Genomic DNA, 22,659 nt, shown 5'->3' with positions numbered 1-22,659 from the left:
CTCGATGGGTTTGGGTAAACTCTGGGAGTTGGTGATGGACAGGGAGGTTTGGCGTGCTGCGATTCATGGGGTCGCAAAGAGTCAGACATGACTGAGCAACTGAACTGAACTGAATAGTAGTAATGTTGTAGTGAAATTGGTTCAGTTACTCATAGGACCACAGCAAAGGTGTATCCTTTTGTTAAAGCATAGTATGGTAGCATCAAATGCATTATAATATTTATTCCCTTAATTTAGAAATTCTCCTGCTGGTGATAATTCTATTTGAATTCAACCAAAGGAAAAGGACTGTTTTCTACAGTGGCGGGAATTTAAAAACAATTTCTAATGATAGGAAAATGATGTAATAAAATAACTGAGCTTATGTAGCTGTTAAAAATTATGATCGTAAACTGATGTAAAAATGTAGCCCAAAGTTGGCGCAAGTGGAAAAAAATATTAAAATGGTGTTTTATTGTGTCATGAAAACTACATAAAAAATAAATCTCTGAAAAAAAGATTGAAGTGTTTACACTCAAATATGAAAATTATTGATAAGATGGTATTATAAGAATATTCTTCTAACTTTCAAGTTTTTAAAAAAAAATAACATGTAGTGAGTAGTAGCTATGAGGATCTCTGTCTGGATCGCGGGAGACATGAAGATCTTTGACACAGAGAATGCAGTTTAGTTGGGGAGATCAGCTTTGTGCACAGGGAAAGTTAAGCTCTGGTTCTTGAAATATCTGTCCCCAGAATAGCAGGTATTACGCAATGATGTAAATATATTTAATGCACTGATCTGTACATTTAAAAATGGTTAAAATGGTAAACTTGTTACATGTATTTTGTGTGTGCTTAGTTGCTCAGTTGTGTTCAACTCTTTATGACCCTTTGGATTGTAGCCTGCCAGGCTCCACGTCCATGAGATTTTTTTTCAAGCAAGAATACTGGGGTGGGTAGCCATTTCCTCCTCCAGAGGATCTTCCTGATCCAGGGATCAAACCCTGGTCTCCTGTATTGCAGGCAGATTCTTTACCTGCTGAGCCATAAGGGAAGCCCCCAAAATGGAATCTATTTGCTTAAAGTGTGTTTTAGTTGCTGAGTTGTGTCCAACTCTTTCTGACCCCAAGGACTGTAGACCACCAGGCTCCTCTGTCCATGGGATTTCCCAGGCAAGAATACTGGAGAGGGTAGCCATTCCCTTCTCCGGGGATCTTCCTGACCCAGGGATTGAACCTGGTTCTTCCGCCTTGCTGGCAGATTCTTTACCATGTGATGCCACAGGGCCATAATTTAAAAAAGAAAAAAAAAGAAAAAAGCAAGTGTTTCCATGTCAGAATGCTAGATTATTGCTCCAGTAAGGCAAATCTTAGAAAAATACGCCTTTATGTAGACACAGATAAAACTGAATCAATGATATCACCTTTCATTTAGAAAATGTCTTTTAAAAGACCAATATTTTTTTTCTTCATATTTAGTGATTGTTTTTAATGTATGTATTAACTGAATAGTCAGTGTACTTTAACAGATGTGTAAAGTGGTGTTACCAGCACTCGTTTCAAGTGAAGTAAAGTAAAAGTCACTCAGTCATGTCTGACTCTTTGCAACTCCATGGACTGTACAGTCCATTGAATTCTCCAGGCCAGGATACTGGAGCGGGTAACCTATCCCTTCTCCAATGGATCTTCCCGAACCAGGAATCAAATTAAGATCTCCTGCATTGCAGGCAGATTCTCTACCAACTGAGCTCTCAGGGAAGCCCACCCAGATCAAAACATACAGTATTGTCATTAAGAATAGTTCCCTGCGTCTTGGCAGCCAGTTCTCTTCCTGGAGTAGTTTTCATCTCCATGGTTTAGCTTTACTTATTTTTGAACATAATTTACATAAGGAATCATGATGTATGTACTCTATGTCTGGATTCTCTTGCTTACTGTGATATTTTGAGATTCATCTTTATAGTGAGTGGAGTGCCACAGTCTGTGGTTTTCTTTTTGTTGCTGTATAGTGTGTTTCATTGTATCAATACAAATAAGCCATAGTTTTATTATTCTTGTGTTCAGGGACATATTAATTGTTTTCAGTTTTTATTATTAAGAGTGAAACTGCAGTGAATTGTCAATTCAATAAATCTTGAATTTATATACAAGATTTTTCTTGTGATTTAATGTAGATTTTACATGCATGCATGCATGCCTCAGTCTTGTCTGACTCTTTGCAACCCCATGAATTGTGTAGCCTGCTAGGTTCCTCTGTCTGGGATTCTCCAGGCAAGAATACTGGAGTGGGTTGCCATGCCCTCCTCCAGGGGAACTTACTGACCCAGGGATCAGACCTACATCTCTTATGCCTCCTGCATTGGCAGACAGGTTCTTAACCACTAATTCCACCTGGGAAGCTCAGATTTTACAGTGGAGGCAAATGAAATACACAATCTGAATTTCTCTGCTTGCCCTTCTCAAGATGTGTTTTCATTTGAGCCTGTGTTACCTCCCCATCATCTCATTTTGTACTTCTGCCAGTCTGAATGTGTTTTCAAACTGGTCTCACCATATTTTTACATTTTAAAAAATTTTTGAGGAGAGCTTTGGTTTGTGTAGATTTTGTATATCTAATCTATGTTTACTGTGGTAGGATTTGAAACCAAGAACTTTAAAAAATACTTGTTAAAAATATTAATAAAGCATTACATGTTCTCAAGTTAAAACTCTTAAGAAAATTGATGGTATTTTCTAAAGCAAAATAATTTTAGTGAGAAATATAGCATTGTTTTTACATTTTAAAAAATCTTTTGAGTGTTGAGCTGGATTCTCTTGTCTACTTCTGCATTCAGTCTGTTGTAGTATTGTAGCTTCATTGAACTGTATGAAGAATTTTGGCCTCAAAGATAAGTAGTTGGAAACTGGAGGGCTATAATTAAATAGCCTTTTCAAATAATTATGTATATGCATATTGAATTCTACACCAAATTTTGACATATGATAGTTTTCTATAGTGTTAGTTGCATTGTGGAACTTGAAACCATATCAGTTCACTATTATAGTCTCTCATATTGAAATCCATTAGTTATTTTGTACCGTGAATGGGTATTTTATCCATGCACTGTTTTGTAACCTTATGCATCTTGGTCATTTGGAAATACTAGAGTTCCATTCAGAAATTCCCACATCATCAGGTTTTGATGCACTTTATTATACAGTATCAAAACAATCACATTAATATTACCACCAATCTCCTCATAAGAATATTTAAGTACTAGGACTCCATCAAGCTAACAGTGTTGGATACAGGTCTTCTAAAATTACAATTTCTGATAGAAAGTTCCAGTGCTGTCTAATTTGCCACACAAGTACGTTGTGGTTTGCTATTGTTTGAAATCACTGGTTCATTTTTTAAAAACTTCCCACAAAATACCCAAGTGCAAATATCAATAGTTTATCTGCCACTCGTTCTTTCACATTAAAAGGGTGTCACGTTTTGGGTTGCGTTTACAGCTCAAAGTTTTTCGCTTTGGAAACCTTCATGTTGAGGTATGCAGCCCAAGCTTTGTACATGTTTTCCATTTTGTCAAACAGTTTTGAGGAGATGTGTACTCAGAATTGATTTTAATGTAATTAGTATTTTTTACTGATTCGTCAAGAACATTCTTGAATGAAACTGCCCCACCCCCACCCCCCACCGCTGAGTGTATGTATGGTATATGACTATGTAGAATGCGGTGACTACTGGTACAGTCTGGGGCCCTTGCCCCGAGTCTGCTTAGGTGCCAAGGGTTTTACCTTCCTTGGCATCAGTGCACGTGTAGTGAGAAAGGCAAGTGATATATTAGTGTTGTTGTAAAATACTGTCTGTCAGTTCCCTGGAAAGAGGTCGCAGGTCAGGAACCCCCAGGGGTTCGTAGATCATTCTTTGAGAACCTCAGGGCTGGAAAAGTTATGAATTCTAATATAACTTTCAAATATTTGAAGGTGGATGATTATAATGGTAATTCCTGGGTTATGTGTGAGATTATAACAGATTGCAAATTCAGTACTCCTACTTAAATTATATAAGAAAACTTCTTTCTGCCTTATAGTTTTGTAAGTTAATGAATCTCAGTGAAGTAGTATAAAAATTATATCTCTTTTCCGGTTCGGTAAGATAAGTTATAGATTTTATGTGTTATAAAGTGTTTTGTATATGTTATCATGAAATGGGCTTCACTCAGGTGTAAATGTCAGTGCCTCTGTGTGACATGACTGTGTTTTTCGTTCCCCTCCCCCTATTCATTTGAAGAACCCCCAACATGTTCTCCTCAGCAGTTTACTTGTTTCACGGGAGAAATTGACTGTATCCCTGTGGCTTGGCGGTGTGATGGGTTTACTGAATGTGAAGACCACAGTGATGAACTCAATTGTCCTGTGTGCTCAGAGTCCCAGTTCCAGTGCGCCAGTGGACAGTGTATCGATGGTGCCCTGCGATGCAACGGAGACGCGAACTGCCAGGATAAGTCAGATGAGAAGAACTGTGAAGGTATCCGCAATTCCTAGGCCTGGTTACAGATTTCCCTTTTCCATTAAGTTGTTTGAAATTCAGAGTTTTGCTTTGGCTCATTCAGTGGTAGATTTGGGGTTTTTCAAGTGTGCTTGACTTTATTATTTCTAAACATAGTAGCATGTTCTAAATTGTCTTAATTCTCTTAATGTGTGTAAGATTTATACACATTAATAAGCTTTGCAGTTGAGAAATGACACCAAAAGATTAGCCCTTCAGTATGTAAAAATGGTCCTTGTTTGCAGTGAGCTCTGAATGGGGCTTCCCTGGTAGCTCAGCTGGTAAAGAACCCGCCAATACAGCAGACTTGGGTTTGATCCCTGGGTCGGGAAGATCCCCTGGAGAAGGGAATAGCTACCCACTCCAGTATTCTTGCCTGGAGAATTCCATGAACAGAGGAGCACGGTGGGGTACAGTCCATGGGGTCGCAAAAAGCTGGACATGACTGAATGACTAAGCACACACACATGACATATTTATTAACAACATAAAGTAATTTCATGTTTTCTTCTCATCCACTAACTTTTAACAGAATATAAAACAACCACAACAAAAATATTCTCTGGAAATCTTTAGTGTCTAGAAATGCATGTAGAATTCTTTTAATCCTTAACAGAATTGTTAGTGAAAGATGGAATTTATAAAGGACAAAATAGGAAGTTTCTTGCTAGATTGCTTTTTCTTCTCTTTTCTGTCTCTCAGTTGAAATCCCCAGAGAACTATTTGTAAGTTTTCTCTAAAAGTCTGATTTTTCATGTGTGCCCAGAATGTTCTCTTTGACTTCTGCCAGACTTTACACGATAGCAAAACTAAGAAAACTATTTATATTTTTCCCCCCACAGTACTCTGTTTAATTGATCAGTTCCGCTGTGCCAATGGTCAATGCATTGGAAAACACAAGAAATGTGATCATAATTTGGATTGCAGTGACAAATCAGATGAACTGGATTGTTGTAAGTATGATGAAAACCTTGTATTACTCTTAAGGTAGAATTTTCTTTTTTAAAATAACATTATTAGTCTTGAAAGTGTGAAAGTGAAGCTTGCTCAGTCATGCCCAACTCTTGGTGACCCCGTGGATTATACAGTCCATGGAATTCTTCAGGCCAGAATACTGGAGTGGGTATTCTCCAGGAGATCTTCCCAACCCAGGGATCGAACCCAGGTCTCCCACACTGCAGGTAGATAAGGGAGAATTTTTAATGTTCTTTTCCTTTTCATTATGTGTGAGGTTCACTTATGACCAGTGCTTTCTTATTAAGAAGCAAGTTATTGATATTAGTTATTTGTACTTGAGATTTCTTACATTTTACATTTAATCATTTCTTAAAGATAGTAGTTTTCTTATGTTCAGAAACCTTCACAGAAACATTTAGCAAAGCATCAGAAAGGAATATTGTTTTGTGAAAACTAAGGTTAGGAAATTCTCAGTTTCAATATGTGGAAATTAGTGGTCTAAACTTAAGAATTTCTGAACGTTTGTTGTTTAGTCACTAAGTCGTATCTGACTTTTTTGCAACCCCATGGACTGTAGCCCACCAGGCTCCTCTTTACATGAGCTTTCCCTGGCAGGAATACTGGAGTGGGTTGCCATTTCCTTCTCCAGGGGATCTTCCCAACCCAAGAACTGAACCCGCATCTCCTGCATTGGCAGGTGGGTTCTTTACCACTGAGCTACCTGGGAAGCCCCTTCTGCACGTTAACACATGTTTAAAATTTCCCTTTTTTTTTCTTGCGTAATTTTCTACCAGTCTCTCAGTGACTTTAAGAGCTTCCTTAAAACACAGCCTGAGAATACTTGAGCCCCCACATATATATTCCTGAGCCTAGAAACCTTAGGCTAAATAGCCTGTTGTTTCTTCAAGGTACACAACTACTGACTAATGTTCTAACATGAAATGTATCCCCAGTTGACAAATATTCCATTTGTCAAGTACTGACAAATGACATTCAGCGCAAGCCAGGTCTCCCCTGTCGAAACTGATTTTGTGGAATTTAGACAGAACTCATTTTAAAACTCTTTAAATTGTGACAAAGACTTCAAGGTGATGTTTTTACAAAATTCAAGTGGGATCCTCACTGAGACTACTGGGATCTGTTTCTGTTTATTCAGCAGACCTTGCTGAGTACTTGCTATGTGCTGAGGGCACATCACACCTGTACCAGGTTCCTCAAGAGTTCTCTGTGGCCAGAGGAGGGTCGGAAGAGGGATATTCAAGCCAGGCAGATATGGATTTGAATTCTGACTCCACCAGTAAATTATTTGCTTGTTAGACCTCAATTTCTCCATCTTTAAAATGAAGATAATATTTAGTATGGTGATTGTGAGAGGATTAAATGATTTAATGTATATGAAACAGCTTAAATCAGAGTAGGTGTTATTGATAAAGGAGTGTGATGAGTAATGATAAATGTGCTGTAATAGAGATCTGTACAAGGAGTAGCACAAAGAAGAGAATGGCCAGATCTTTAGACACGAAGATGGGCTTCAGCAAGGAAAATATCTTAGAAAAATGTGGTAAGGTTGGGTGGCTGTTGATCATTGAATAGCATTACTTATGCAGTTGAGTGGAGAGATTGCATTCTAGGTAGAGGGACTCTCTTGTTCTGCCCAAAACCAGAGTGAAATGGGCACTTTTGAGAAATTACCTGTAAATTGAACTGCCGAAATACAGGCTGCTGTCTTGAGGTGTGTCGGCAGAAGCTGATATATGTAAAGGTGAGATCACAAAGGACTTTGCTTTTCCTCTAAAGAGTCTGTAGACAGTACTCCAGAATAACATTGTTGTTATTGTGTTAGTCACTCAGTTGTGTCCAACCCTTTGCGACCCCATGGATGGTAGCCCGCCAGGCTCCTCTGTCCATGGGATTCTCCAGGCAAGAATACTGGAGTGGGTTGCTGTTCCCTTCTCCAGGGGATCTTCCCAACCCACGGATTGAACCTCAGTGTCCCGCATTGCAGGCAGATTCTTTACCGTCTGAGCCACCAGGGAAGCCCCGAGAATGATGAAGAGCCGTTAAAAGCCTGAAGTAGAGGACTGGCATGGCTGTGTAATTGTGAAAGTAGTAAAGTAGATGGATTGGAGGTAAAAGATGATAGGCGAAGAAATCTGTTAGCTTAGGTGCTTTCAAATGTTTTGACCACATAGAGAAGAATACAAAGATGTGGATGTACACATAAAGAAATGAGAGTCATGCAACAGTATTTACCTGTATTGTATGGAATGCATCCTGAAGTTTTCTGTTTCAGAATGCTGGTTTCAACACATTAAATTGTTTTTACCAACTAAAGACTTGCAGGCTGTACCTTTAAAATGTTTCAGAGACTGGTAGTTCAGCAGAAGATGGTGGGTGTCTAGATCAAGGGAAGCAGCACTGATGGAGAGGAGGGAGCGGATAGATTTCAGGGTTATTTCAGACGTAGAATGAAAAGGTTTTCGTAACCTAGCTTAGAGGTGATGAGTTTAGGTTGAATTAGCAGGTAACCTCATTGAATGACTACACTCATAAATGAGACTATATGGCAGAGACTAAAAACCAAAATATCATTGTGTATCATGACTGTGGATAGATATCATGTTCAGCTGATGTAGGTTTTTAATTATTTTTTTATATAAATTTAAATGCTTATAATTTGCCACAGGCGCCATTATTTATTCATGATCTGCTTTGTCCCTGGAATCCAGGAAATGTTGACAAATGGTGGTGACTGTGAGTTCAGTTTGGATTACGCAGCTTTGAAGCTGCCCCCTTGGGTGTCCCATTGAAGCTATTAAGAAAGCTGTTAATAACTCTGTGGGTCTGTAGCTCAAGAGAGAGAGATGGGCTTTTCGGTTTATTCTTGATAATTACAGCTGAGGCAGTAGATGAAATCTCTGAGGGAGAGGAGGCAGAGGAGGAAAATAGCAGGAGGTAAACAGAACTCTAGGAAGCACTGTACTTGAGGCAGACGGGAGAGAATGACGCCAACGAGAGGAGACAGAACAAATAATCAGAGATGGTAAAACTAAGAGAATGGTGTCCTGGAAGGGGAAATGATCAGACATTTTTGAGGAGAAAACAGGAGCCAGCAGTACTGAATGTATAGAGTTGTCAGTGAGATGGAGAGTGTATTGACTATGGCATATAGGAGAACTTTACCAGACTAGTTTCATTGTGGTAGTAAGGACAGAAGTCTACTTTCAATGAGTTAAAATGTGACCCAGAGACAAAACAGTGAGTGTAAACTATTCTTTCTTGAAAGTTGGTGTTAGAAGGAATGCCAAGGCCCTGGGTGGGGGTGGGGGGAAGTGGGGAATGAGAAAGATGGGCTGGTTGCATATGGGCTCAGAGCCCATAGGTGATATAATATGTGACCCACAGCCCCTCCATGGTATATAACTTGGTGATGTCGTTTTCTTTCAATTCTTAGGTTTAATCATAAGATGAGTTTAGCTGTGTGGATGGGAGGTTTTGAGGTGAGGTGGAACAAAAGGAAAGTTTTAAGAGATACGCAGTTGTGAAATACAGTCTGACTATTCACAACAGAAGGATTTTCCTTCTCAACAGAAGAGTAATGTTCTGCATTTGATGAGCTCTTTGGCCATATTTTCCCCTATCTCTCATGTTGGTGCCCTGTTTTAAAGTCTCAGATAGCTCGGGGATCCCATGAAGGTTGCTGACATGGTCCTCTCATGCTCCGGCTTTTCTCTCTGAGTCCTCAGCTATTCCGGTACCAGAGACCTTATATTCCTTGCCCTCAGGCAACTAGACTCACCCTTAAGGCAGCAGCATATTGGGCCTGAGAGCTGATGCTCATCGGTAGCTTCTAATTTCTCTTCACCAGGCATAAATGTCACTTTTCAGATCTAAAATCAAGCTCAGAGCTGATTTTGGCTTCTTTACCATTCCAGGTAAAACGTTTGACCCTAAAATTTTCTTAGACATCTCCAAATAATATTGATTTTTATGATATACAGAATGAAGTAGGATAGATTTTGTCTATATATGTGTTTTTAAACTTCTTAATGGTGTTTTAATCTATAATTCACTTAACATTTTTGTTACCAGTTTACAGTTATACTTTCCAATGTATTGTCCTATGTCTGTTTTCACCTAGGAGTCATTTGTTTTGATTCCTAAGTGACATTTATCTGTCTACGTATCCATGGGGCATGGTGTGTATGTATTCATAAAAAGGAAAAATGTGTGTGAGTTGTCTTCGTTAGGCTCAAATTCTGCTTGCACACCCTCTTTCCATTACTGTTTTGAACCTGCAGTTGTTTTTCCATTATGTAACTGTACTGCATTCCCATTTTAGATCCAACTGAGGAGCCAGCACCACAGGCCACCAATACAGTGGGTTCTGTTATTGGAGTAATTGTTACCATCTTTGTGTCTGGAACCATATACTTTATCTGCCAGAGGATGTTGTGTCCACGGATGAAGGGCGATGGGGAAACCATGACTAACGACTATGTAGTTCATGGACCAGCTTCTGTGCCCCTTGGTTACGTGCCACACCCCAGTTCTTTGTCAGGATCTCTTCCAGGTGAGCCAGGACTGACCCATTGAGAATCAAGTCTTGGCAAGATTGCCAAGCTTCCATTATGGAAACAGAATACTGCCTACAGTCTACTTCAATGTAGACTATTTTGGGTTTAAACAGAAGGACAAATGTTCGCTTACTTTTAGCACCTTCTTTTTACACAGAAGACCTTAGGTATGGTTTGTTAGAAATTGGCAAAGGATACAAAGCAAATACATGTACATACAAGCATTTATATTAATATACATTTATTGCATGTACACTTCATTTCTGGGCTTCCCAGGTGGTGCTGGTGGTAAAGAACCTGCCTGCCAATGCAGGAGATACGGGTTCAATCCCTGGGTCGGGACAATCTAGAGGAGAGCATGGCAATGCACGCCAGTATTCTTGCTTGGAAAATTCCATGGACAAAGGAACCTGGTGGGCTACAGTCCATGGGGTCACAAAGAGACTGAAGTGACTTAGCACGCATGCACTCTGCATTTCTAGATGTGCTGTACTAAAGTTAATCAACTGGCCATTTGTTGAAAAGAATCATAAACCACAGTTCATTTGGTTCACTACCAAGAGACCTGTACTACGGAGCCCAGGAATTAGAGGAGCCCGAAAAAACAGATGAGGTTTCCTTTTCAGCAGATTTAGAAATGCCTGATTGATAGCAGGGAGGAATACATCATCTTATGTTTTCTCCTAACTTAGATGAAGACAATGGGAGGAGGGTTTATTCAAGCATGGCCAGGGTGCCAGATGTTCTGTCCTTGGGGAAGACTGCATTCCTCTAGGGAAGTACAGCTTTCTTTTCAATGTCTTTTGGTACCCTTAATGAAAAGAAGCCTTTCTTGTAATGAATATGGAGAAAGAGATACCAGGCCAAAAACCCTGTGAAAATAACTTACTCTGGTTGTTAGCTGTAAGGAAATAGATGGTTTTTAAATTGTTAATAGATTCCCTGTTGCCATACCTAGTTTGTTAAAGGTGGAATTTGGGAAGTCACTTGTGAAAAATAGAATTTCTTCTTTAGCATTGTGGTTGTGATTACAACAACATTTGCATCTAGTAGATAAATAATTTCCCATACATTGAATTTATGCTCTTAACAATGGGTTTACTTTTCTTTTGAGCAGACCTATTGCTTTGTCTAGCCTGCTTTGCACTTCTGCTCTTCACAGTTCTTTTTTTCTCAGGTCTTCTAAGAGACTGAAAACCTCTCATCTTGAGGAGCTCTGCTTCCACTCTGGCGAGTAGGAAGAGCCAGGAGCTATCCTTGGCCTTGTGTTATAGGCCAGCTCTCAATGGAAGTCCCCACTTCTAGAGAACATTTGTTTGCCTTTTCCATTAAGTATTTTCAATTATTATTGGGAAAAGAGGGCATACGTTGTTTGAAAATGGAGCTATTTGACTATTGATATTTGCAATTCTAGGACTAAATAAAATGATTTCATGCCTTCTTATAGATTGCACTCAACTTCAGTATTTACCCCTCATTTTAGGAATGTCTCGTGGTAAATCAATGATCAGTTCCCTCAGTATCATGGGGGGGAGCAGTGGACCCCCTTATGACCGAGCCCATGTCACAGGAGCATCGTCAAGTAGTTCATCAAGCACCAAAGGCACTTACTTCCCTGCAGTAAGTAGCCTGTTTTCCTCTGTTCACTTTGAATGCTGAGATAAATAAGATCTTAGATGTTTAACTTATTTATTAAATATGGGTACTTAGTGATGGTAGTATAAAAGGTTTTAATATAGAATTTAGACATACAAGGCCCAAAGGTTTTACCACCACCATGTGAGCACTTAGAATGTGGTCAACTTAATGACTGTGTAGCAACCAGCATATCTGAAAGTATCAGACATGAATTTCATATACCAGGTGAAAGTAGAACTGTTGAATAGTACCTCCTGAGAGGCTAAGTACCGTCATTCTGTGACCTCCCAAAAGAAGGAAAACGTGGTATTTCTCCTAAGTAAGTAATCTTTCTCTAAACATTTATAGTTTTAAAAATCAGAACCCAGTTGTGCTACACGTTAAACCAGTAACTTGTAGGTTGCAGATTTCCTTCTCATCATCTTGTGTTATTTACACCTAATGAAATTGTGTCTTGAGGGGTGGAGAGCCATAGTTCTAAAGTACTGTTTTAGGTTAATTCTTTGAAAAAAAAGGAAGTAAAGAAGAATATGAACAGAGATGGAGGAAGAGAAGTTGAGAAAAGGCTAATAGTCTCTGTCTGGATAGACTATTCTTATTTCAATCATTTGGTTTTCTTTCCTTTTAGATTTTGAACCCTCCGCCATCCCCGGCCACAGAGCGATCACATTACACCATGGAATTTGGTTATTCTTCTAACAGCCCTTCCACTCACAGGTCCTACAGGTAATACACATCCTCCTCCAGTGTCAGTCCACATGTTTATTAGAAGAAAGTGTTTGAGTTGTGAGTTTGCTGTGGCCCTGGCTGAGTAGATGATGGCCACCAAGAGAGAACAGGTATCTTGTAGAGAGAACAGGCTTCTTGTCTGGGTAATGCTGGTGTTGCCTCTACCACAAACCCTTTTCTTTCAGGGCATTAGACTTCCTTTAATTAACATATCGTTGATGCACAATATTATGTAAGTTGCAGTTGTGTAATTTAGTGATTCACAATTTTTAGAGGTGGTTTTGTTCCATCTGTAGTTATTACAGAATATTGGCTATAGTTCTGTGTTGTACAGTATATCCATGTAGCTTATTTTACACCTAATAGTTCATACCTCATTCCCCTGTTCTTTGATTTCTCCTTCCCACTTCCCACTTCCCAGTGGTGATCACTAGTTTGTTCTCTATCCCTGTGGGCCTGCTTCTTTTTTTGTTATTTTCACTGGTTTCTTGTATTTTTTGGATTCCACATATAATTGATATCACACAGTATATATCTTTCTCTGAGTCATTTTACTTAGTGTATATCCTCCAAATCCATCTTATGTTGTTGCAAATGGCAAAATTGCATTCTTTTTCATGGCTGAGTGTAGTCCATTGTGTGTGTGTGTATACACACACTACATCTTCTTTATTCATGTGTTGATGGACACTTAGGCTGTGTCCATATCTTGGCAATTATAAATAATACTGCTGGAAATTTGGGGGTGTGTTTATCTTTTCAAATTAGTGTTTGCAGTTTTCTGGATATATACCCCAGAGTGGAACTGTCAGGTCATATGATAGTTCTACTTCAGTTTTTTGAGAAACAATGGCTACCTCAGTTTGCATTCCCACTAACAGTGTAAAAGGATTCCCTTTTCTCCACATCCTGCCAGCACTTGTTATTTGTGTTCTTTTTGGTGATAGTCGTTCTGACTGGTGTGAGGTGATAACTCACTGTGGTTTTGATTTGCACTTTGCTGATAAATAGCCACATCAAGCATCTTTTCATGTGCCTGTTGGCCATCTGCATTTCCTCTTTGGAAAAATGTCTGTTCAGGCCTTCAGGGAACTCTACATTTTTTAAAGGGAGCCGCAATTTTTTTTGTGGCTGGCTTTTGTAGTATTAAGATAGAGCCTCCAGGCTTTGGCAGTATTCTAAGGAGAAGTTACCCCCAAAGTGACTTGATTTCAGAATATGTTACTGCTGAGGTTAGGTTTGATTGATCATCTCAGTGGAATGTTGGGATAAGACGAAGGTCCAGAGAGTTAGGAGAGCTCTAAAATAGCAGAAGTATTAAGGGCACAGAGTTTGAGAGAAGCTGAAAGAAGCTTAAGTTCAGCTCTTGCTTACATATGTTGTTGTTACAATCTGGAGTGAAAGGTTTCTCATATAGTTGCATGGAATAAATCGTGACTCATTAAAATAAACTGCAGTGTGTTTGTAAGCCAGAAAAGGGGAGACCTTATGCCTTTGTGCTCATTTGCGACTGTGGAGCAGAGTGAACAGGTTCAGTCCTAGTGTGTCGTCCTTACTCTTTTGTCTTATTGGACAGGCCAACAGAAAGTCAAAAACTTACATTCTCTTCAGACACTTAGTGCCCGTGTTTATTGGCATTACTCAAGTGCCCATTATCTTCTCAATAAGGTGTTTCCTGGCATTCCAGTCAATTGCCCTGTTGTATATATAACCTTATAGATGTGTAGAAATGAAGTGGAAACTATACCGTATCTCATTCAGAATCCTTATGTCACTTTATGGATAAGATAGGTTTGACTCTGAACTGATTGATTTTATGTTTTACTTAAAGTGCTGCTTTCCCTACCCCAGGTTTGTTCTAAGAAGTCAAAATAGGCAGAAACCTGAAAATTGAAAAAAACAAAAGGAAAGAGCAAAAATTTTACTTTTAAACAATTTCTTTAAATTAAACACTGTTTGATTCAGGTAGACATAATTGCATCAAAAACAGTTCTTTTTTTATGAAAACCTTTTTGTTTTGTATTGGACTGCAGCTGATTATCAGTGTTACGCTGTGATAGTGTCGGGTGCACAGCAGAGTGACTTGGCCGCACAGACACCTGCTTCCATTCTCCCCCCAAACTTCCCTCCCATCCAGGCTGCCGTGTAACATTGAGCAGAGTTCCCTGGGCTATACAGGAGGTTCTTGGTTAACCGTTTTAAATACATCAGTGTGTACACGTCCATCCCAAACTCTCCATCTATACCTTCCTCCCATGGTCCGTGTTGTGTTTCTCCAACCCCCTGCCTCCGCCAGCTGCACTAAGTTCGTTCTCTATGTCTGTCTGTCTGTCTCTGAAAAACAGTTCTTATTTAACTGTTTCCCACATCTCAAATTAAGCCCAGTTTATTTCTTCAGAGTGAAACTTTTCTCATTTAAATTTTCTTGGGGGTGGGGGGAAAGTTTGCAAAACTTAATACATTTTGTTAATCTGTTTCCTTTCTCTCCTCTGGTGTTTTGTTTTTTCCTCCTCTCCTGTGGAAGTGGAAGTATTGGGCCTTTTAAATGTTGAGCCAAGAAATTTCACCAAGGCTCACCACCTCATTGGACAGAAAGATAAGACCTAAAAAATACTGTGACATCATGTCAATACTGGTAGTAAAAGTGCTTGAGAACCTGCTTAGCAGGTCATGTAACTTTTGGTCTTTTATAGCCATTTCTTTTGATATGGAGGGCTTGCCTCAAGTGGCATTTATCCTGAGGTGTGTTACCTGGCACATCGTTAGATGTTTTATAAATTGTTGCTTCAGTTTTACACTTGCTCTTGCCCCACTGTTGCAGTCATTTTATTTGATGAGAAAGCATATAAATAAATCCTGACTGGGATAAATATGAAATAAGATCAACTTTACTATACTTAGACTATAAAATGACATAAGAAGTTATAGTAGAAATGATGGAAAAATCAACACTTTTTAAGTCGGCTGTTAATTTTACTAGTATATTTCTCCTTCCAGTGTGCCTTTTTCTTTAGTTAGCCACACTACAAACTTAACAGTTATAGATTGCTTGAAAAGATAGCTTAAAGGGTATACAGAAATAAATTAGGTCTCTGAAATATGTTTTATAAAAGTCACTGGTTCTGTATGGATACCTGGAATTTGTCATTTTGGTGTTCAGGTAGAGCTGCTCTTATGACAACATGCTTGTCTACATACAGCATAGGAAATTGACACTTCTTCCCCCAAATCACGGTAATTTCTCTGTACTGATAGTATTAGTAATGGGATAGATATGTTCCTTAGGCTGTCTACCAAAATTCAGCCTGGCTTGTACAGTATTTGTACAAGAGAGAATGAAGTAAAGAGAGTAATGAAGTCTTCAGTCATCATTAAATTATTCATCAGGTAAATCATAGAGCATTTGAGGAATGTTCGGGGAATGCTCACATGTTTGAGTAATGTAAAATCATAAAGACACGTTCTCACAGATCATGGAAAGGCAGACATTGATGTCCACTATACAGACTAAATGCAAAATGAGAGATTTTTTCCAAAGATGACCATTAAATACAACTTTGGATAGTTCCTTCTTATTGATACAGTGTTACTTAAAGATGATGTTTTTTAGTCACTAAATCTAGTCTGACTCTTTATGATCCCATGGACTGTAGTCCGCCAGGCTTCTCTGTCCATGGGATTTCCCACACAGGAATACTAGAGTGGGTTGCTGTTTTCTCCTCCAGGGGATCTTTCCAACCCAGGGATTGAACTCGCATCTCCTGCATTGCAGGCAGATTCTTTACTGTGAAGCCACCAGGGAAGCCCAACTTAAATACATAAGCACACATCCAGAGGTCAGAATGAGTTCATCATTCACAAGATAATGCTGTCTTCCTCCTTCAGCCTGCCTTTGAAAATTGCCTCTTGGTTGGTGCCAGTTTAAATTGTCAAGTTGATTGTCTTCCAAGTCAGGTTTACATTTAATGCCTCTGTATTTGGATAGAGAAACCACTCTTCTATAAAACTAATTCCTCTTCTTCTGCTTTCTTCCCTGTATCAGCTACAGGCCGTACAGCTACCGGCACTTTGCGCCCCCCACCACGCCCTGCAGCACAGATGTGTGTGACAGTGACTATGCTCCTAGCCGAAGGATGACCTCAGTGGTGACGGCCAAGGGCTACACTAGTGACTTGAACTATGACTCAGAGCCTGTGCCCCCACCTCCCACGCCCCGAAGCCAGTACTTGTCAGCAGAAGAGAACTATGAAAGCTGCCCGCCTTCTCCATACACGGAGAGGAGCTACTCTCATCACCTCTACCCACCGCCACCCTCTCCCTGTACAGACTCCTCCTGAGGAGGGGCCCTCCTCCTCTGACTGCCTCCAACACAAAAGTGTAAATACGAATTTGGTTGCGATCTGGAGGGGGGGGAGGGAGCTATTATTGAAGGATGAGGCAGACCGTGTACAGTTAAAATTATAAATGGGGTAGGGAAAACTGGAGATATTTGTACAGAAGGAAAAGATATTTATATATTTTCTTAAAATAGCAGATTTGCTGCTTGTGCCATAAAAATTTGTATAAATAATAAATTTGTACTAAAAGTTTTATTTTTGCAAACTAAATACACAAAGCATGCCTTAAACCCAGTGAAGTGACTGAGTACAAAGGAAACAGGAATTAAAAAAACAGCATCACTGACCAGGAATGTCTGGGGCTTTATTGATACCAAAAATTTTTTTTTTTTTTTTAAAAAAGCAAAGAAATTAAAGTCCATCTCAGCAGCAAACCATATATACTCGGAAGGAGCCCAGTGGCCTTCATATTAACTACCATTTGAATGCCAACAAGTTTAAGAAATGAAAGGCAAAAGAAAAGAATACTAATTTTGGATAAAAGGCTTTGTTTTCTCTAGGGGTCCAATAATTTTAGTGAGGAAGATAGATATTTCTAAAAATTCATTCGGGGTGCTGCTGTTGTGGGAGAGATGAGCTATCTGGTAAGATGCTATGGGGCCGTTTTGTTTGCAAGCCTTCTGTCCCTATCGTAAAAGTCACCCCTCTGTCATACGTCAGTAATTCCCTGGGTGATTTCACCTTGCTTCCTCCCTTAGCAGCATTATATTTTGCCAAGATACCATAATTTATTCACCATAAAATCTGGGGATTGATTAAACAGAATTTGCTAAATAAAAGTTTCGTTGTAATATTTCTACTAACTCCATTCCCCAGTCAGCTTAGCTCTTCAATTGGACTGCTGTGTCCACATAAGGATCAAAGGTTAGACAAGTTACTGTTCCTCTTTATTCCAAGATTGTTTTATTGCTCAATACAGTGTCTTTTTACAGCACATAATAGAAAGCGTTTAAGAGTTACAAATTTAACCATTAAGTTTTTGTTGTAAATTAATCATATATCCTTGCAGTACTTTCAGCATATAATATCACAGTATGAAATCATTTATATATATATTTTTTTCCTAGTAAAACATTTAAATATGTTCCGGTTAGAGACAATCTATTTTAAAAGAGGATTTTTTTTGTTATCGTTAGGTTTTCCCTATATTAGTTGTTGGTGACATTTTCATGTTCTTTAGGCTGATTTTTCTCAGAATGATCTCTACGCACATAACCTCTTTCTAATGTGTGGCGTGAGTTGAATACAGTATCTTTCTGTTAACCTAATGTGAATATTAGATTGTTTTCAAATTATCCATGAATTACTTTTATAATCACCTCTTATATATTTTTACGTGTCTTCTCTCTTACTCCATTATGAATTAAGGTGATTTAACAAATTTAACGATATGGCTTACATGAGAAGGAAAACTGAACTTTTCAACTGTCGGAACTTGAGTAGAGGGGGATAACGGAAGGCTCTTCCGTGCTCTGCCTGTCCCGTGTGGTACTGGGGCTGCTGCTGCTTCAGCTGTCAGGGCTGACCCGTGAAACGACGCTGGCCCTGCTCTGCCACCTTTCCAGAAGTCAGTTTCCTGCTTTTTCACATGTTTCCAGCATTTCTCTGCTAAAGTTGAATGTGTTTTCATACTAATGTATTTTTACCTTAACAGATGTTGGTCAGTTACTTAATAAATGATGATTTTTTTTTTTTTTTTAATTCTGTTTTGCTGAGGCCACCCTTTCTAGATTTCAGGGCCCAAGAGAAAACAATGGAAGAAAGGATTTACAATTTTGGTGGAGGTGAACTAACTTTTTAAGCAATTAAAATACCTAAGTAATCTTTTTAAAAAATTTAAAAATGCGGTTTCAGAATATCACATCGGTTATTGGGGTACCTTATATGAATCTGGTGCACTTGATTTTGCATATAAATAAATGGTAATCCATCAGTGTCTTGCATTTCAGTCAGACGAGCGTTAACTCTTCCTGTTGACGAAACAAAGTGCTCAAGTTCTAACAGAATGGAAATTGAAGTTGCATTCTGTGACACACAGAGGCACTTGATGCTCACATGAAGATGGAAAGGTTAGCAATAACTGGGTATCAATTAAAATATGAGAATTCTCGATGTTTACATTTTTTAATGTGCATCTTTATCTGGTGGGCTTCCCATGTGGAAACTTGCACTATAATGAACTAAGAAGAATATTGCCTTGTTATATGTCAGTTCAAGTGCTTGTACTGCGATGGCAATGGCCTCTTCTTGCAAAATACTAATTTGTGTGCCAATTTGTTTGAAATTATTTGAAGGCAGTTCAGCTTAGTCTCAGAATCCTCTTTCTCAATGTTTGAGATGGAGTCTTAACATTTTGGGGAATATTTGAAAGGTACAGTTTGAGAGAATTGTCAAAATTGAGGATGGATTTATTGGTCCTCAGGTTATATGGACAGTTAAGCTTTAAAGTAGACCATCTAGTTTATTAAACACAAGATCTTTAATTGGAAGATAAAAAGTTAATGTGAGCACAAATTGGGGGAAAAAGAATACAGTTTTGAATTTGGATTATTTTGAATTTGGATTATTGCTAGATGCATTAGCCAGCTGAGGGGCAATGAATAAAATTTAATTATGTTCCTTAAATATAGTAGTATTTGTTGTGATAGTGTATCTTGAAGTGTGCCCACTTAGAGATGTGATTAAAATGACCTGAAAATTGAACTTTGGCATAGCATACTTTCTGTGGACTACAGTAAGCTTTTCTTCACTGAAGTGGTCTTTTATACTTCTAAACTTTTATAACCTTGAATTTTGCTCCTGCAGAGCTTTGGTTTTTTGAACCCTGGCCCAAAGAATTTTGCTGTTTATATCAGATAATGGCATATTCACAATTAACAAAAAAACAGTTAAGGCGTAGAATTTTCTCAATACTGATTTTTCTTTGGGGAATTTTATTATGCATCTGACACTTGCTGTAAATCTAGCATATCGTGAGATATTATGTGTTTAGCAGAAAATTATCATTATTTTAATTTTAATACAAAAATACTCTGATGTACCACCAAAAGATATCTGACCCTTTAGCCAGTTTGAGAACAGCTGTTCTGAAGGACTCATATGTAGAAATGAAGACTTTACAGTACATTTTTATCTAATATAGACCATTAATTGGGATGGGGCTTTGAGCAGAGGATTGACTTTGTTCATCATTTTAAAATATTCCAAAGTCAATAATTTGTACAAGACCAACTCATTTGATACTGAGCTATAGAAATAGCCTCTGTCTGCATTAGATTACAGTCAAGTTTGGCAGGATAATTTTTGTTTGTTTGTTTTGCTATAAAGGCTCATTAATGAGGAATACTGCCAGTAGGTTTAATAGCTGTGTCTTATCTAACCTGTTAATGAACTGTGTATATTTATGTGGCCTGATATCAACAATCATAGTATAGAGACTGTTTTTGGTACAGGAAAGGCCTGCCTTCAGCAAGCAAGCCTCGCTCTCTGCGATAGGTCTGCTGCTGTTGTTTTGTGCCTAGACTAGATTCTTAAAAAGTATAGTTTTTAAAATTGCTTTATCTCTTGCAGGGGAAAATTTGTTAGTTCATTGATTTTGCATGTCATAAAAGCAGCATGATGGTTATTACTATTACACATCTAACAAGATTCAGGAAAAAAAAAAACCTTGGCCTTTTCATACCTCCCAAGTATGTCATACTTTAAATATGTATAGTACTTCCTTCTGAATAATGACATGAGTAGTATGCCTGGAGTGTGGATATGAGTATGGGATTATCAGATGGCTGTCAAATGTTTGAGCATCAATAAATGAGACTACAGAGGAAGTGTAGATGTGGACCAAGTCTTGAGGAAGGTCATAATCAAGCACTGTTTAATATATATTCTCAGAATTCTTAAACTCAAGAAATTTAATTTTGTTTGGTACTCCTTTCCTTATTTCACATCTAAAGTGAACCGAGAGAAATAACATGATTTTACAAAGTACTGTAGCATATGTATAGTTTCTGACTTCTGGAATTGCATCATTTTACAATGGGCTCAAACTTTAGCTTTTGAAATTCTGAAAAGTTTTAAAGGATTTTGGACCCTAACGCATAACATGATTTTAAAATTGTGAATCCATATACTTGAGATATTTGACTGGATTCTGCCTCTTTTAAAACTAATTCTATACCTGAATGGAGAGGGAGGAAGATTCTTCAGTTTATCTAGATGATTTAGAATGAAATTACTGACCTCATCCTTCTTCAGTTCAGGTAAACTTTATTGTTCCTTTTCTTTTTTTATAAGCCATTCTTAAACCATTCTTAAATTACTGCTGAAAAAAAATCATCATGACTTTGCAGATACAATTATAAAGAAAGTGATGTCTTATACACAGAAGTGGAAATAACTTTTAATTTTCCCATTACTTTGGGTTTGTCCAAAAGTTAACACCAAAGAATTATACAGTCTGCTTTGCTTAACTGTCCATTCTTTAAGAAATAATTTTTTAAAAATCACATATAAGCAGGGCAGGGGTATAGATATATATAGAAAGATATATATATATATATATAGAGAGAGAGAGATCTCTATTATATCTCACTAAATACTAATGCCTAAGTAAGAATATTAAAAAGAAAATAAAACAAGTCTGATTAAACTAAGGTTACATGAAATTGAGTATCTAGGATTAATTGAGAACATTTTAATGAGAGTAAAGAAGATACTGAGACGCTTAAGCTGGACTAGCCTTATTTGCAAGTGAAGGATCTGGTGCTGCTTTCAGATGTTTTATCCTCTGTGTTTTTAAATTTTTTAAGCTTTAATCTTCGTCATTGTCTTAAAGTCAGCTGGTGTTTCTTGTTCATGGACTTTGGTACGATGGTGCTTTGCAAGGATGTAATTATATTTTAATGACCAACATTTGGTCAGCCCTTGTCCACTATTCACTTCCCCCTTTTTGTAAAATAAGTGCTTTAATTTTAAACTGTATAAAAAATACCTTGTATAAATCCCCCTTTTGATTATTACAATAAGTTGAGTTGTAACAAATGAAATGTTGATTTTTATAATAAAACAGTGGAAAATAAAAGTGTCACTTCTTTTCAGCAAGAAATTGAAACGGTTGTGCTTTGCTGTGATAAATGAATGCTGTGTTTCAGACACAACAGAACTCACCTTTATTGTTTGCATTTCAAATAAAATACAACTTTGGAAGAGAGGTTTGAGCAAGGCTTTGCTTTGTGCAGTGTTTACAATACTTGTGATTGGGAACAAAATAGGGAAGATTTGAGTCGGCTTATCCTCTGCACAGCAAAGCCAATCTACTGACACCAGGTTGTGGTAAAGGAAAGCACCGTGTTCATTTGCAGGGCGCCAAGCAAAAAGAATGGGAAGTTTGTGCTCAAAGATCCAAACTCCCTTGTGACTTTCAGGAAAGGTTTTTTAAAGGCCACATTTGGGATAAGAACGGCAAAGGACTTGACCTTGTTCTGATTCAGTTGAGTTTAGTGCTCACTCATGTCCGACTCTTTGTGACCCTTGGACTGCAGCATGCTGGGCCTCCCTGTCCCATCACCCACTTCTGGAGCTTACTGAAACTCATGTCCATTGAGTTGGTGATGCCATCCAACCATCTCATCCTCTGTCATCCCCGTCTCCTCCTGCCTTCAATCTTTCCCAGCATCAAGGTCTTTTCATATGAGACAGTTCTTCGCATCAGGTGGCAAAAGTATTGGAGTTTCAGCTTCAGCATCTTCCAATAAATATTCAGGACTGATTTCCTTTAGGATGGACTGGTTGGATCTCCTTGCAGTCCAAGGGACTCTCAAGAGTCTTATCCAACACCACAGTTCAAA

General features: G+C 38.3%; 1 protein-coding gene across 4 annotated transcripts in view; it reads left to right on the top strand.

Annotated features, from left to right (window-relative positions):
- LRP6 (LDL receptor related protein 6) overlaps window positions 1–22,022 on the top strand; it is a 178,463-nt gene extending 156,441 nt beyond the window's left edge. The window contains exons 19-24 of one of the 4 annotated variants that reach the window (XM_027541366.1): window positions 4,393–4,494; window positions 5,358–5,468; window positions 9,815–10,045; window positions 11,533–11,669; window positions 12,316–12,413; window positions 16,459–22,022. In XM_027541366.1, the coding sequence (XP_027397167.1) occupies window positions 4,393–4,494; window positions 5,358–5,468; window positions 9,815–10,045; window positions 11,533–11,669; window positions 12,316–12,413; window positions 16,459–16,753 (974 nt within the window). In that variant the 3' untranslated portion in view covers window positions 16,754–22,022. Of the gene's footprint in view, window positions 1–4,257; window positions 4,495–5,357; window positions 5,469–9,814; window positions 10,046–11,532; window positions 11,670–12,315; window positions 12,414–16,458 lie in introns of all 4 variants that reach the window. The other 3 variants (XM_027541364.1, XM_027541365.1, XM_027541367.1) reach the window with 3 other exon arrangements.
- Window positions 22,023–22,659: the final 637 nt, after the last annotated feature.

This window comes from Bos indicus x Bos taurus, chromosome 5 (genome assembly GCF_003369695.1).
Source record: "Bos indicus x Bos taurus breed Angus x Brahman F1 hybrid chromosome 5, Bos_hybrid_MaternalHap_v2.0, whole genome shotgun sequence".
NCBI classification, from domain to species: Eukaryota; Metazoa; Chordata; class Mammalia; order Artiodactyla; family Bovidae; genus Bos; species Bos indicus x Bos taurus.
Note: the sequence above shows the minus strand (reverse complement) of the source record. Positions and strands in the feature narration are given on the sequence as shown.